This window comes from Cadophora gregata (assembly GCF_030347475.1).
Source record: "Cadophora gregata isolate MNR1 chromosome Unknown scaffold_12, whole genome shotgun sequence".
In the NCBI taxonomy this organism is placed as follows: domain Eukaryota; kingdom Fungi; phylum Ascomycota; class Leotiomycetes; order Helotiales; family Ploettnerulaceae; genus Cadophora; species Cadophora gregata.
The window spans coordinates 729,874-745,957 of record NW_026695935.1 but is presented as its reverse complement, the minus strand read 5'-3'; the positions used below and the strand labels follow the sequence as shown (position 1 = coordinate 745,957).

Genomic DNA, 16,084 nt, shown 5'->3' with positions numbered 1-16,084 from the left:
CGCTGCCATAACGGGGCACAAAGCAGCCTTAAAGCAGCATTATCAAGGTTGGAATGGCTTCATGACGGGGTGGAGTTCGAGTTTCGCGGCAAGACAGGAGCCGCGCAACTCCCGCCATATTAGCCATCTATCACTAGCGCAGTCCAACCGACGTTGTGATTACCTACCATGATTAACCCCAACTTTCTTCCAATCTAAAACAATACAAATAACGCGGAAACCATGGACGCCAACAAAGACGAGACCTTGGTTGTGGACCAGGACACGATTATGGGTGATGATGGAGCTGCCACGGGGCAAAATCCAGCAGACTCGAAGCCCACATACAAATCTTTCAAGTACGCGCATGCCCCAACGAGAGCTCCTTGGGAGCACATACCAGCTCCCACAGTCTGCTCTTAGCAGGAGGCTCAACCAGATGCTGAACCTGAGCTGACGTGCTATGCTTTAGAAAGAAGTTCCGCAAGATGAAGATCAAGTTCGATGAAGCTATGCGCCGGAGCAATGATCTATACCTCGAAGAGCAGCGTGCTCTCAAGACAGCCAAGCGCCTTGCGCAGGAGAACGAGTAAGGACTCAAACACGGGGAGATAAACATCTAGCTAACATGTCACAGTCAAATCATGGATCTCCTCCTCGACGTCAACAACTCTGCCCAAATTCCAGTTGACAAACGCATCGATCTTACGCCAGAAGAAGGCATCCTATCCGAAATCCCACCCCTCATCACAGAAGAAGAGCTCGCGAACGCTGCTGAATTACAAACACCAGAAGGCATTGCACTCTACAATGAGATCCAAGTCCTTGTCAAAGAGCGGGACATAACCCTTAATAATGCCTCCAAACCCCCCAAGTCCCTCGCAACACTCCTGAAGAACGTACCACACATGAAGTTCGGCCACCCAGGAGTTCCGGAAGATTCACTCGACCTTCTGAAAACTAGTGAAGGTCATCCCGCACCCCTCGGATACCTCACAGCAGACCAACTAGACGACTACATCTACGACATCGATGCTCAACTCGGTACCGTCCCAACCCTTCCCCCTCCCTCACCATCAGCATCCCACCAAGACCTCGCCTTCGGCAACTACCACAGCCCATACAACTGGCTCCGTCGCAACCAGCCACACATCTTCCTTCAAGACGGAGAAGGCAGCGAGAAATCCAATGGCAAGCCCGGCGCCCTCCGTGGAGCAGGAAAGCGAGCCAGCATCCCCGCACCCAGTAAACCCGACTCCCTTGAGATCGTCGAGGAAGATGGCCAAGGCTATGATTTCGCTTTGGGCGGAGGAACCACGACCAAAGGCAAGCGGAAGCGTGACGATGATGACAACTCAGGTGGATACCACCCATCGAAGGCAGTCAAGGCTACTGAGGACGGCGTGAGGAAGAAGAGACCGTATAATAGGAAGCCGAAACCTGTTGATGGGGAGGCTCCTACGCCGCCTGTGAAGAAGGGCAAGGGAAGAGGGAAGGCTAAATTGCCGACTCCGGATCCGAATGCTCATCCCTTCGGTCCTATTTGAAGTGTCTGCCTAATGCAATGTACTATGAACTGGCGTTTGGGATGGGAGCAATAAGGCTTTACGCCGGGATCCTGCAAGGCGTTTGGACCACTTCATTTATGGCTGCTAATGAGCGGCGACTTGTGCTTTGGATGGGGTCAGGTCGGACTTGCTTTGTATCATTAATGGGAAACAGCTGCAAATCGTGAGCGTTGCTTTGAGAATAGATGAGACTTGTAGGATTACATTATTCGAACCTTTTCAATGAACCGGTCACAAATGAACGGCATGAGGTAGAACTTGAGTGCTTCTTAGGTAAATCGAATGGTCTTCAATGCAGGTGTTCTATATACAAATGCAACTGATATGTTCTTATGCAACTCTCTTTGTCCATGTATGTCCATGCAAAATGCTCGCTCGGGTGTACAAGACTCATCCTTCTCCTCGCTGCATCATCCTCCTTATCTACGAGAGCAAGACGCCCATGTCCCACCCTCAAATGCCGGGCTAAGAAGCTAAGAAAGAGATCTTTCGCATGCAAATAAGCAGTTATTTCTCCCCCCATTTGGCACCTTCTCTCCCCGCTTTCAAAAGCGAACCAAGCATGCAGAAGCGAAAGCACCATCTACAACTTCTGCTTCAACAGGCTCTTCATCCTCCTCTCAACCGCATTCATATACTCGGTCGTAGTAACATAATCCTCTCTCCCCGTCTTTCCACACGCCAACGCCAAATCCTTCGTCATAATACCATCGATATCAACGGTATCGATACACGCCTTCTCCAGACTCTCCGCAAACGCCACGACCTCTGGCGTCTCGTCCAGAGTTCCGCGCTGGACGAGACCGCGAGTCCAGGCGAAGATAGAGGCGATGGGGTTGGTGGATGTCTCGTTGCCCTTTTGGTGCTCGCGGTAGTGGCGGGTGACGGTGCCGTGCGCGGCTTCGGATTCGAATGTTTTACCGTCGGGGGTGATGAGCACGCTGGTCATGAGGCCGAGGGAGCCGAAGCCTTGGGCGACGATGTCGGATTGGACGTCACCGTCGTAGTCTGTTGGATGTTAGCTGTGGCCAGGTTGTGGAGAAGAGATGTCATGTCCTGGTGGGGAAGGTAAACATGGAAGCGAGAACAAAACAACATACTCTTCAAAGCCATAATGTAACCTCCTGAGCTCTTCATCATCTGGGCAACCATATCGTCAATAAGTCTGTGCTCGTACCAGATCTTCTTGGCCTCAAACTCCTTCTTGTATGTCGTCTCGTAGATCTCCTCAAAGATATCCTTGAACCTGCCATCATACTTCTTCAGGATGGTGTTCTTGGTGCTCATATACAGAGGCAAGCCCTTTGCGATAGCAAGCTTAAAACTGGCGTGTGCGAACCCAGCAATGCTCTCGTCGGTGTTATATTGTGTCTGCGCAACTCCACCGCCATTCTTGAATTCGTAGACTTCGACTTCCTCGGGCTTGCCTCCCTCCGGAGTGAAGACCATTTTGAGTGTTCCATTGCCCTTCACGACGAGGTCCTTGGCACGGTATTGGTCGCCAAAGGCGTGGCGACCGATGATAATGGGCTTCTTCCAGCCAGGCACGAGGCGGGGGATACGTGGGATGACGATGGGTTCTCTGAAGACTGTTCCGCCCAGCGCGTTGCGGATCGTGCCATTGGGAGATAGCCACACTATTATTATGTCTTGCATTAGCCTTGCTCGTCCTTATTCCTTCTGCCAGCGCACTGTCTTAAACACAAAACCCAAAGCTAACATCGAAGCACATGTGAGGAAAAACCTACTCTGTTTAAGGTTGAACTCCTTGACTCTTGCCTCGTCGGGCGTGATAGTTGCGCATTTGACTCCTACGGAGTACTTCTTGATCGCCTCCGCCGAGTCAATCGTAACCTGGTCATTCGTCTCGTCTCTGTATTCCAGGCCCAGATCGTAGTACTTCAGGTCGATGTCCAGGTACGGGTGGATGAACTTGTCCTTGATGTCCTTCCAGATGATACGGGTCATCTCGTCGCCGTCCAGCTCCACCACTGGGTTCTTGACCTTGATCTTCTTGAAGCTGGCCATGTTGCGCGTTTGCACAAAGGCGGATCCAAAGCGTGCGGGTGTATAGAGTGCGGGGGATGCTGTTGCTGCCGAGAAGTGAGGGTTTCGTGAGGAGCGAGAGAGGCTGCAGAGGCTGCGAGAGAGGGAGGTCCTTGAGGCATTCATGATGTAGGGAGGGAGGACGGAGGGAAAAAATCGGGAGCGGTCTGCGGTTACTCGGTCGGTCGTGCTTTAGTCAGTTAGTGTGCTGTGTGGATGTAAGTAAGTTTGTGATAGGAACTCGATTTGCCGTCCGTCGAAGTCAAAGATTGGCGTTTGCGCTCGCTGTGCTTCCCGAGCATGAAGTGTGGGGGAGGGCCGGCCGGGGATAAGTATTCAAGAGAATGGCCGATGGATGGATGGCTTTCTTTAGCCGGCAGTCAATGGCGGCAACTAAGATGAGGGACGGTCTTGGAATGGAGCCAGATGTCGAGATATGAATATTTTTGAAGTTTTTGAAAGCTGAGCGACAATGGAAAAATTAGTTCTGTAGTCACAGATCCATTGCACTTTTCAAGCTCTCAAGCTTCCCCCGATAAACGGAGCTCTCTCCACACTGTCATGGCCGCTAGTAACCGGTGCGATCCACCTGGAGGTGTTGATGAAGAACAATCACGTGAGTCTATCACCCTTTTCCTGCCTCAATATGAAGCGCAAAAGAGGAGGGAAAACTGGTGGAAAGAGATCTTCCTTGTTTGAGAGAACCTGAAGCTCGGTTTGTTTTACTTGGTTGTCAGTGTTTCAAGTCACAATGTCATGTTGAGGTTTAGCGACACCATCCAAAACATCGTAGCCGAAGAGCCGAGAAGGGTGGGAGAAAATCATGGATTTGACAATGCCGCCCTGAAAGAAATACACAACTATACTAATCCTACTCATATCCTGCCATCACATCCAATCCAGGCCCAAGAGAATGAGGATCCCTGAATATGAAAAGTGCAATTCGCGTACCCAATGCCCATCGATGTTCCGTAGTTCCATCATCATAAAATGCTCGACTTGTGTATACTCCAAGAATGCCATGCCATTCTACTCCGATCCCATCAACCGATCCAACCAATAATAACCAAGACCAAACTCGTGACCAGGAAGACCGTATTGTAACATAACCGACCTGACTCCGTGATACGCCGTGATGAACGCCTGAACAAGAGAAGCAGACGCAGAAACTGGACCAAAGGAAGAAACTCATAGCAAGTAACGCCAAGTGACAACGACAAGTGAGAAGGGAAACAGGAAGAAATGCAACGCTTGTAGCTTCTCCCATTTTTCCGTCTTGCCCAATATCCGTTCCATTCCGTGTATCCCATCCAACAGTTTCCCAGAACAATTCCAAATTCCCATAGCGCGGACATCGTATCGTCAATATTGCATGAAAGCTGAAAGGGACAAAACAATAGCCAACAGTTGCAGATATCAAGAAGAGGAAAAAAAAAAACAAGCATCCCTCACCCACCACCTGTATATCGTGACGCCCCCGATGCGGTCCACCTCCCTACTCCAACTCCGAGAAAAAATGTCAAGTTGCCATGTAGCTATCTCCCATCCTACTTTCTCTCTCGCTTCCAGATTGAACTCGCTACTGGAAACAGTGCGCTCCGATTCGCGTTTCCTGGTAGTTGCACAATGGACACGGATCCCACGCGCCATACCCGTTGTCCACCCACTCAATTCCTGAGCACGTCTGGCACTGCAGATAGCCTTCTTGCTGCTCTTGATCCTCCCTCACCAGCCCACGGCTATTTTGCAACTCAGCCTGCGCCTCCTCTCTTGGTGGCGTCAACCTCAACCTCATCTCCATCCTCTCCTGCTCACACGCCTGGTTACATTCCATACAATGCCACCCATGCTCCTCGACGCTCATTCTCACAACACACTTCGCGCACGTCCAATGAGTCGCCGTTATCTTCCGCGACGCAATCCACTTTTCCTGTTCCTTCTGCCACTGCCTCTTCTCCTCCTTAGTACGAGCGTTCTTCTCGCCCTTGGCTGCTCCAATGTCTTCTTGGTGGAAATCGCGTACATGGTCGCGGAGGTGGTCTTTGCGCGTAAAGGAATTCTTTTTGAGATGGCGGCCGTTAAGACAGGGATTATATGGACAGCAGTATTTGTCGCGACGCGCAGGTGAGCCGTGAACGTTCTTTAGGTGACGCTCGAGGTCAGCTTGGCGTCCGAAAGGCTCTCCTCGTCGGTCACATTTGCCGGGCCAAGGGCAGTGAGCTTCTCCTTTCTGGGACGATCTGGAGAAGAGCCGAGTTAGAGAGTGTCTAGTAATCGTGGTAAGGTGATGGAGAGAAGGCAGGACTTACAAGACAGGTTCAAGGTAGACTCGGGCGGGAGTTTCCCGGGTGACCTCCGAATCCTTGTTGATTTCGAGATAGATATTGTTTTTGTTGATAAGAACGAGATCGTACTTCTTGACGAGGTCAGTTTCGGGTTTCCATCCCAGGCTACTCGGTGTAGGTCCATCTCCTGACTGGGAGCTTGCATAGCCATTATGACTGTTCGATGGGACGGGGGCTGGTCGATAAACACTCAGGCTACTGCCATAGCCACTTGTTCGGGCCGTTGGTTGCGAACGCTGGTTATTCATGCCATAGGAATCAAGTTTCTCGGGGGTAATGGATCGTCTGCTGAAGGATTGGTTGTAGTCTCGTGGAATCGAGAGCGCATTGCTTCGCTGAATGTCAGGAAAAATGCGACTAGAGGAATGCTGGTATTCCAGTGACATATGTTCGAATTTGTTGGCCTGCTCAGTCAGTGGAGATGGCTCACCATTTCCACCAAATTGATCCTCCTTGGTGTACCCCATGGATGATGTGTAGTCGTACATATTTTCGTATTTGAGTTCCGGTTCCAATTCCGAATCGGTCATAGGGTCCCAGCTGTGCGTCGAGTACTCGGTAAGGTCTGTACAGACAGAAGTGCCTGAAGTTGCCGTGTTGTTGCTTTGGCTACTAAGATGACGGTTCATATCCAAGCCTCCGAGTTGGTCTTGGTTTACTGAGAAGTTCTCGAATGAGCCTTGCCCGAAAAAGGTGTCATGCCGCAAGAAATTGGGCTGTGGTTCCATCTTGAGCTTGAGCTGAGCGGTACTGTAGATCCGGCTCGAGGAGGTAGAATAAAGTCAGGGGAGGCCAGCTCACTCTGCGGCAAGGACATCAGGCTCAGGTACTAGGAATGGGAGCATGACTAAAGAACTGTGATGCTTACTGTGATAATAGAAATTTGATGGAGATGAAGAAACAGATGAGGAAAAATTATAATCGCCACCGAAATATAAAGCAGGAGAGAGAATCAAACCACGACACTTTTGCTGGAATGCCTCTGAAGTCGTGCTGGACGAAAGAGCGTAGCCTCCAGTCTTAATACAACCGCGGCCACGACATGCAGCTTCACCTTCTCAATCTACACGCTGTGTTTCACGTGCCTCAATGGGCAGTAACAAGGTCTAAATGCCTGACATCCAACGATCTGACAAGGCGAAACATGCTTCGAATCGGGGAAGAGGGAATCGATTGAGGACGGGAACACCCATGTTATCAAAACATGAATTAACATGTATGCAAAGCCACAGTGCACCCCTTGTTCGTCCAATGTCGAGCATCGAACACACATCTCAGAGCTCCAACTCTGCAGCAGCCCGGAGGCTATGCCAAACCGATTCACCGAAATGTACCAATGACACATAGCAAGACAGAGCATCAATGACCTCTAACTCGCCAGATCCATTGGTAAGCAGGATAGGGTATTTTGAGCGGGGGAGCCCAAAATGTGGGCCCAGTATTCTTGCTCAGAGCCTTGCGTCTTTAGAGCCGCGTTCTGAGAATAAGCGTGCCGACAGACTGACCGGCTGACAACAGCCTTGCTGAGGCGTGCCATTTTCCTGGACTTGGCCCAAGGGAATCGTGCCCCAAAGTTCGCTTGCAATAAGGCAGAGTAAAAGGCAGATTTTCATCGCGGTGAAGGGTTGGATGGGCTGCTGCCGCGTGTGATTTGGACGAGGGCACTGGCAGCCGGTGAAGAATGGACACTCACAACAACACATTGCCGGGCGACCTGTTCTCCACTACTTCTCTCGTCGTTCGCCAGAACTCTGGGGCAAACCGCCCTAAAAAGAGGCGGACAAGAAGCTTCAACGTGAAAAGTGAAGCTCGACGTGCAAGGTCAAGGAGATGATGACTTCTATATCTTCGCCCAAGCTGGGCCCCAGCTGACTGTCATCGGCCCATCTCAAGTTCTGTCGAGGAATGGCAATGTGCAGCAGCGCATGCAAGATGCGCTGTACCCACTAGAACCATTCAATTGAGATTCGAGGCTGGAGGCTGGTGGCGCGCCATTTACTTGCCATGTTCTGAGGTGGAAGGTGATGAAGTTAGGCAACCAGCTAGGATTGCTAGGATCGTTCGCCCTCTTTTTGCCTTGCCCGCTCCGTCGAAGCTCAACAAGCGCCAGCAGCATTTTGCTTTTGCTTTTGTGCTTGTGATCATGATAAATAAGGGTAATCGTATGTGGAATGCTCGTACCCCTTTTGCCGTGTAGCGCCCCATTGCTCCCTGGTTGAGGAGGTGTCTTGATCGCTCAACGCTTCCTCCAACGCCCGCAATGGATGGTGAGGTGGCATGAGAAGGCTGGGGGATTTCGGAGGTCATCCCCGACGAGACAAGTGATGTTGTGGCATGCTTCTGTACCCACCGTGTAGTGAGCCTCCAAGTAAACTTCTTCTTGCCTGTCAGAATTGTAAGCATCTATCCCATTGCACAAGATTTATGAAGTAAGTAAGTGTTTGTCGCCAGAATGTTTGTATCATTCTGAGAAGTGTTGAAGTTTTGCAGTGTTGGCAGAGAAGCGCGCGAAGTCGCGACTGGTCAATTCACAAGCGGCCCGCTAAAAGGGTCCCGCGGGCCAGTTCTTGGGCTGGGCTGGATCTTGGGCAGGGCAGGGCAGGGCCGAGGCAGGCCCAGGGCAGCAGCAACTTCGAGGGCATAGGTGATGGGAAGGTGGTGTGGGTGAGATAGTCTCCGAATGTCTCTCGGATTGGGATAAAAAGAAGGAAGAAGAGTCCAGGAACACCGTTCTGGTTCCATCGAGGCAACCAGAACAGGCCTGCTTAAAAGGACAAGATCTGCTGCCCAAAAACCGGTGAGCATGGGAAGCAGTTTCTCTCTTATACATAACTCTCTGCCTTGCCCCTCTTGCTAATACCTGCCATGCGAACCACCAGTCAACTTCCCACCAAAAAGTTCTCAGGTTGGAGATGCAGTGTTCTGCGTTGCTGCCCAACGCTTTCTTTGGTCCTGCAGGCTTCTCCAACTGCAGGCTGTTCCCACATGCATTTTATCCACAGGAAACAGACTTACTGTCGCCTCAAAAACGCAAGCGAGGCCGATCCATTTGTCGTGTATTGAACTCTTCTTCCGCCCTCGATTTTGTTTGCCAATGAATCGACATCGAGTTGCGAGTCAAATGGACAGAACTGCGTACTTCGGACAGCAACTTTCCGTTCAGCGAGATGAGGGAGCCAATGGGTTTGAATAGTCACATCTCACTTGGGAGGGATTCTTCCAACGAAAACGTGGGGCATGACAGACAACACAACCACTGCTTGTTTGCTCTCTTTCCATTGGGCAAAAGAATCATACAAGTATCAGTATCACAATACGGAGTCCCACAGCTCAATTCGAGGAACGAACAATAGAGTGAGGACACCAAAAATGTCTTGTGTCAGACGAGCACACTGTTTGCTAATTAGGACGGCAAACTTCGTATATCCCAGCCAGACCAACCGCGGTCAGAGCAAAATCCATGCGCCTTCCGTTCCGGCAGAGATTATTCTGACGCTACTTCATATAACTCATACATCGTCCTCCAAAAATTTGTACGCAAATTTAAAGTCTGCTTTCCTACGGTTCATCCTAGAGAGGGCGAGAGTGTCAGCAAAACCCACAATAGAAAGGGCAATGTTCGTGTTTCTGTAATCCAACGGGAGAACTGCGCAAGGTGTGTAGACTGTGTAAAGCACCAAACAAATCTCGGACTTTAGAAGAAGAGCTTGGGGAATAGAAAAAACGCGAAATCAGAGTATCAAAAGGATAACGTACCACGTGCTCTCATAGTCAAAGAAACGATATGTTCCCTGCTCAAACTCCTCTGTGATTGTCTTTGGCTCTTCATGTCTCTGGAACCATGTTTGATACTGCTTATGGAAGCGCCAACTTTGATCCTTCAGTGCTTTGGCGGCAAGATATTGTTGATACGTCTCTTGCTTATAGTAAAAGACATAGAATAGTGTATCTGGATCAATACGGGAGTACAAGCGAGCATCATCAAAGCATGAATTCAGCTCTTGAGGATAGTACGACGGGGTTCTGATCGGATTCTTTGGCTTGTAGTTTCTCGGAGGCAGTCCGTCCATGGTTTCTGGGAAATTGTTGAGAGACGCCGAAAGCATCCTTTGAGATGATTGGGACGGTGGGAGGGTAGACCGGCGTGCATTCCCTTCAAATGACTGTAATAAGTCTTCCAGTCCTGACGGCAAATGGAAGATTGACTCATCCTGATCCTCGATTGGGGCACTCTTGGTGCCGTTTGTGATACCGTTGGTATGTTGAGCAGGAGCTTGGGACATCAGCTTGAGAGACTGGTTCAAACCAAATTTATGCTTACCTTTTGAGCTAGCAGAGGTCTCTGGCACTGCTGGGGCTTTGCCAGACGAGGCTCGTGATGCCCCAGGCCTGCTATCCTGTTGCTCCAGAGCTGGTCGTGAAGTCGCAGGAATACTCGATGAGCTTAGTGCTGGCGATTTCGCGCTTGTAGGTGTATCCGATACCTGGGAAGTGGCTGGCACACTGGGCTTCGTCACCGGTGTTTGATGAACGCTGGTGGGTTGAGAGAACACTGCTGTGGGAGACGCCGTAACACTTGGTCTTCGATGTGAGGGTAATGGTGGATGATTCGACGACGTACTCGGCGCAGGAAGGGCTTCGGGAGGCGGAGGTAATGGAGCAATTCCCATCTTATCACTCGCTGCTGCCGCTGCCGCTGCTGAAGCATATTTTAATGTCTCTCCAGGTGCTCTTGTCGGAACTGCCGCAGGTTTCATATGATTATTCGTGCCATTAGAGACTGCCGAAGGCGTATGTAATGTGGCCAGTGCCGGTAGGGGGCTCTTTATCTGTGTTGACGGTCGTCTTGCTGCAGCAACAGCAGGCTCTGGTACAGATTTTGACTTTCCACTCGGTACATTCGCCCTCGCCTCAGGTTCCGGTGTCTCGTCCTGTATCGACTGCGTGTCTTGCGACGATACACGGTCATTATCATTGTTCATACCGTAGTTCTCCTCGTCCTCTTGCAGATTTAGGTCATCGTACATGGTCTCATCATCCATGTAATCATCAGTCATGCCGTCGGTGAGATAGTACTTTATACTGTCCTCCAAGTCATTGACTTCCTTGGTTTCCACCCCGCCGTTCTCTAACGACCGCTTTATCAGTTCTAGCCTCCCCTGATGCCATTTATGTTTTTCTGTGATCGCCTCGATCGTGGCAATTCTCTCCGCTTTCGACGAATGCCCTTTACCCTTCTTCAATGTTGCCTGTATCGATTCAGCCTCTGCTTCCAGGGTCTCTATTTGGCGCTCTAGTTCGTCCACCGACTGGCTTAAGAAATCGCAAGCTTCAGACTTTGCCAGTTCTTTGGGATCCAGTTTCGCTGCCGCAGACAAGCCTTCTTTTGAATATGCCTTGGTCTTCATTGCTTTTTCCACGGCCTTGAAATTCTCCATCTTCTGTACGGGGGTCAGCTGGTTCTACCTAGCGGCTACAGGATCAGTAAGAACGTACAGTCTCGATCAATTTCCGCTTATCCAGCAGAGGAGCTTTGTCCTTGATCTCGTTCCCTGCGGCCCATGTCTTGATCTGGTCGCGAAGCCTCTGCAGCTTCTTGATCTCTCGTTTGAGGTTGTCCTCCAGCTTGTCCTTCTGGGCGGCATTTCCTGATTGCTCGATCTTCTCGTAGATCGCATCGAATTCTGCCACGCCTTCGTCGACCTTCTTGAAGCATTTATCGATCTCCTGCTGGAGCTTTCGTGCCGCCATCTTGTGTCAGAGAGGGGCGCAAAACGTGGTGTTGATGTAGTTGGGTTGGGCAGGTGCAGTGAAGTCCAAGGATCTAGCTTCAAACTATCTGACCCCATGCGCAAATTGAGATGTGATGTGGAGCGCGCCTCGTGAGGTGAGAGTGAGAGTAGGAGTATCGCGGAGACCTGGGCGGAGGTTGTGGAGATCAGTGTGATGGATGTGTCTGGCGGCTTTGCGTGATTGAGGTTGAAGATGTTGGTCGGTGATTGCATGGATCTATCGTACTGAATTGGCCCGTTCGCCTAGGACACGCTAGGGGGCCGACACCTGCAGCTTAATGTGGGGGAAGTAACAAGGCAGAACAACAACTTTCATTGATATAAGTATGAATTTACTTATTTTGGATTCAATTTCTGTGGAGTAGATTCCGATAGTCGTTACACTGCATGCGGTTCAACTTCGATTATAGATACACAATACCCAGACTGTCATTCACAAGTTTCAAATTTCCTACGCTGCATTGAAGACCTCCACTGGCTCTTGTAGAAGTTTTGCCTTCATCCCAGTTCCCGGCCAATGATTTTCTGCACCGCGACTCACACTCAGCTAGCTATACCTCTTCTTGCGCTTTAGAAGGATTTAGGGCTCGAGAAGAAGTCTGACCCAAAGCTTCAAAGCTCCTTTTACCTATCATATCTTTTTCCTAAAATCAAGATATTGACAGTTCAGCCATTATGAAAGGCAGCGGCCCCCACAGTCTACGATGGATACCAATTCCACTAACTCCTGAATAGCTATATTGCAACGCGTCCTTTCGGCCTCAGTGACGGTTGACAAGCAAGTCGTTTCTTCCATAGGGAAGGGGGTTCTGGTCTTCGCCGCTGTAGCTCCCGGCGACACTGAGAAAGATGCAGAGAACTTGGCCTCCAAGATACTGAAGATGAGGTTGTGGGATGATGAAGCTGGTGGAAGAGTGTGAAATTCCACCTTCAGCTCCATAAAGAAGTATCTGACTGTCATAGTGGAAGCACAATGTTCAGGACATCAGCGGGGATGTTCTGTGTGGTTCGTAGCACCAGCATCCGATATCTGGATTTTGGTACTCACACTCTCCTAGTATCGCAATTCACGCTCTTGGCATCAACCAAGAAGGGATCAAAACCAGATTTCCATGGAGCCTTAGGGGGAGAACAAGCTAAAGAGCTTTACCAAGTTTTCTTCTCGAAAGTCCAGCAGGGATACAAGGCAGAGAGAGTCAAGGATGGTGTTTTCCAGGCCATGATGGTATGTCTTTACACAGCTCTTCGCTGTACCCTCCTACTCACATCATGCAGGAAGTAGCATTGGTAAATGATGGCCCAGTATGTATATGCTTCAGTTTTCAAAAGACACTAAGATATTGACAGGTTACAGGTGACACTAGAAATGTCAGTTGGACCTAGCGGCTCGAAATAAATTATCAAGATCTAGAAGCACGGGAATGAAAGGAGACGAGGACAAGCCAGTTCTTGCAGACATGAGGCTAGAACATTGCCCAATACATGAGTCGTGTCGGGTCTGGGCTGAGTGAGCTCTTCCTCCATGAGTGTATTGCTGTACTGCACGATTACTTCACGGGCAGGTATTGTGAGGAAGTAGAATTTTAAGTACTCTCTTGATAAAGTTTGTGAAAGATACTTGAGACTTCTATTCTTGTTGAAGAGAAGAGTGTTCGTTATTTCCATTCAAGAACGAATGCAACAGGTTCTCCGACTGCACAGATGATATCATGGCCAGCATATGCAGATCTATCAATTTTGCCAGACGAAATAGCGCCTCATCCCACGGATTGGCATATTCGCCAGCATACCTAGTGGCTACCTAGCTATTGAGTTCGTCATGACTGGGAAGTTTTCGAGACGGTTTGCTGTGTTGCAAATGTAAAAGACAATAGCAACACTCTTGCAAAACTCCCCCCGATTCAATCAAGTCACTCCTGGGTACTCTTATGTCTTCATACGAACCAATGGTAGTATCGCCAGATGAGGAAATACACCACGTGACAACACTCGTTGCCGCTTTTCTGTTTTCTGAGCTCAGCCAATTGTAATAACCGATTGCTTCCAACGAGTTACCATACTTTGGTAGATTAAATTATTCGTCCCTGAAGCTTTCTCAAGACTTTTTCTTAAGCTTCCTTCCAGCACAAGCGCACGGTTCAATTCACGTGGCCGACATCCACCCGCCAAAAGACAAAGATCGTCCAATCTGATCCCTGTTCTGTTCAGCTTGCTTGCTCCCACCGTCCCGCCATTTCGAACGTACTAGAACGAGGCTGAGGATTTTGTTTGACAGCGTCCCTCAACTTTCAGAACCTACGAACCACATTCTTTCCAGAGTCACAAAACCACCAAAATACACTCACTCACTCAATCAAACTTCACACAAACAGACCTACCCAACATGGCAGACACCACACCCGCAAAGCGCAGCCGCGTGTATTTCGACATCAGCATAGGCAAGAAGCGTGAAGGCAGAGTTACTTTCGAGCTCTACAACGACATTGTCCCCAAGACTGCTGAGAACTTCCGCGCTCTCTGCACCGGCGAGAAGGGTGAAGGCAAAGCTGGCAAGCTTCTCTCGTACGAGGGCTCGACCTTCCATCGTGTGATCAAGCAGTTCATGATCCAAGGAGGAGACTTCACAGCTGGCAATGGAACGGGTGGAGAGTCGATCTATGGCACCAAGTTCGAGGATGAGAACTTTGAGCTGAAGCACGAGAAGCCATTCTTACTCTCTATGGCCAATGCTGGTCCTGGTACGTTCTTTTCTTGTTTCTGTTCACTTCAATCCATATCATTTCTGTCGTTAAAAGCTCCAACACGAGTTCTACACAGCTTCCAAACCTAGCTGCCACACAGTTCTCGAGCTACTTTTCAGAAATGGGGCTCAGTACTCTAAACATAAAGTACATAGCTAACAAAACCCCTCCACCACAGGCACCAATGGATCCCAATTCTTCGTCACCACCGTCCCAACCCCCCACCTCGACGGCAAGCACGTCGTATTCGGCGAAGTCCTAAACGGCAAATCCATCATCCGCAAGATCGAGAACCTCCCCACCCAACCTGGCGACAAGCCCACCAAGGAAGTAACCATCATCTCCTGTGGCGAGCTCACCGGCGCCGAGGCCGAAGCAGCAGACACCAAAGCCCCCGACTCCACCGGCGACCCTTACGAAGACTTCCCCGAAGACCAAGCCGGCGAGAAGAGCGCTACCTACATCCTCGAAGCTGCTACCGCTCTCAAGGGCTTCGGAAACACAGCTTTCAAGGCCGGAAATTTGAGTGTTGGACTTGACAAGTACCAGAAGGGTCTGCGCTACCTGAACGAGGATCCCGATCTCGAGAAGGAGCCTCCCGAGACAAAGGCCGCCCTGGACGCTCTCCGCTTCACTCTGAACTCCAATTCTGCTCTCCTCTCCAACAAGACTAAGGACTACGCCGAGGGACTGAGATCCGCATCCGCCGCATTGGACGTTGCTGGAATTTCCGACACGGATAAGGCGAAGGCTCTGTACCGTCGTGCTGTTGCCGAGATTGGGCTCAAGGATGAGGAGGCTGCCTTGAAGGATTTGACCGAGGCGAATGAGCTTGTTCCCGGTGATGCTGCGATTGCGAAGGAGTTGGCGGCCGTGAAGAAGGCTGCTGCGGAGCGTGCGAAGAAGGAGAAGGCTGCGTATAGCAAGTTCTTCTCATGAGCTTCTTGAAGATGAACCTGTGTCCCATTATTCTCCCAGCCACATCACATCACATGCCGTCTTCACGACCTGCGTGGTGAGTTGGACAGGGAATGAATAAATGAATGGAACGGGATGATTTACGACTCGAATGACTGACGGGGTTGGATGATGAATGCATGAATGGCTGATGAAAGATGGGCGGTGGACGGTGAACGGGAGCTTTCCTTCAATTCGAATTGAAGCAAAAAGAAGAAAAACAAGAACTAAAGCATTTCCCTCGGCGCTCGCGAAAATGGCAAAAGAAAAAACTAAGGAGGAGCAGAGGCGTTTCGTTTCTTCCTTTTCGAGGCTTTCTCCTTGCTATATTTGCTTTTTGAGCTTACATGCAGTAATCGATAGTTCAGCTTACTAGATAATGCCATTCCATCCCAACACACCATCTACCAAGTGCTTCAAACCATCTCTCCACTCATTACTCGTGAGCTTTCGCAAAAAAATCCTATGATATGAAGTGCACGGGATTCTGGCCAAGTGAGTAAAGTGTATTTATTGTATTCATAATCCCCTTCCAATGCAATGCACACTGCTCCAAGCTACTTTATATTTCTGATTTCATTGACATATACCACCCACCTAACCAGCCAACCACCGTTCCATGCACGCTGAATCGCAACATAAAGACAAGAATAAGA

General features: G+C 49.9%; 6 protein-coding genes across 6 annotated transcripts; 3 read left to right on the top strand and 3 right to left on the bottom strand.

The window, feature by feature from the left end:
• Positions 1 to 222: 222 nt before the first annotated feature.
• ONS95_003090 (uncharacterized protein) lies at positions 223 to 1,526 on the top strand (the record flags this gene model as incomplete). The annotated part of the gene is made up of 3 exons (XM_058496377.1): positions 223 to 338; positions 452 to 568; positions 617 to 1,526. The coding sequence occupies 3 exons, from the start codon at positions 223 to 225 to the stop codon at positions 1,524 to 1,526; spliced, it is 1,143 nt and encodes a 380-aa protein (XP_058353628.1).
• Positions 1,527 to 2,130: 604 nt separating this feature from the next.
• Positions 2,131 to 4,405, bottom strand: IDP1 (Isocitrate dehydrogenase [NADP], mitochondrial precursor (Oxalosuccinate decarboxylase); the record flags this gene model as incomplete). Its single annotated transcript, XM_058496376.1, has 3 exons — positions 3,296 to 4,405; positions 2,648 to 3,184; positions 2,131 to 2,555 (listed from the first exon to the last, which is right to left on the bottom strand). Exons 1-3 carry the CDS (start codon positions 3,717 to 3,719, stop codon positions 2,131 to 2,133), a joined length of 1,386 nt encoding a protein of 461 aa, XP_058353627.1. The 5' UTR covers positions 3,720 to 4,405.
• Positions 4,406 to 5,172: 767 nt separating this feature from the next.
• Positions 5,173 to 6,666, bottom strand: ONS95_003088 (uncharacterized protein; the record flags this gene model as incomplete). The annotated part of the gene is made up of 2 exons (XM_058496375.1): positions 5,173 to 5,833; positions 5,903 to 6,666. The coding sequence occupies 2 exons, from the start codon at positions 6,664 to 6,666 to the stop codon at positions 5,173 to 5,175; spliced, it is 1,425 nt and encodes a 474-aa protein (XP_058353626.1).
• Positions 6,667 to 9,447: 2,781 nt separating this feature from the next.
• Positions 9,448 to 11,689, bottom strand: NOT5 (general negative regulator of transcription subunit 5; the record flags this gene model as incomplete). Its single annotated transcript, XM_058496374.1, has 4 exons — positions 9,448 to 9,508; positions 9,695 to 10,211; positions 10,260 to 11,379; positions 11,435 to 11,689. 4 exons carry the CDS (start codon positions 11,687 to 11,689, stop codon positions 9,448 to 9,450), a joined length of 1,953 nt encoding a protein of 650 aa, XP_058353625.1.
• A 716-nt stretch (positions 11,690 to 12,405) lies between these two features.
• On the top strand, positions 12,406 to 13,126 carry DTD1 (D-tyrosyl-tRNA(Tyr) deacylase; the record flags this gene model as incomplete). The annotated part of the gene is made up of 6 exons (XM_058496373.1): positions 12,406 to 12,412; positions 12,466 to 12,644; positions 12,694 to 12,736; positions 12,789 to 12,955; positions 13,006 to 13,032; positions 13,085 to 13,126. The coding sequence occupies 6 exons, from the start codon at positions 12,406 to 12,408 to the stop codon at positions 13,124 to 13,126; spliced, it is 465 nt and encodes a 154-aa protein (XP_058353624.1).
• A 987-nt stretch (positions 13,127 to 14,113) lies between these two features.
• CPR6 (peptidyl-prolyl cis-trans isomerase cpr6) lies at positions 14,114 to 15,410 on the top strand (the record flags this gene model as incomplete). The annotated part of the gene is made up of 2 exons (XM_058496372.1): positions 14,114 to 14,468; positions 14,650 to 15,410. 2 exons carry the CDS (start codon positions 14,114 to 14,116, stop codon positions 15,408 to 15,410), a joined length of 1,116 nt encoding a protein of 371 aa, XP_058353623.1.
• Between the last annotated feature and the right edge of the window lie 674 nt (positions 15,411 to 16,084).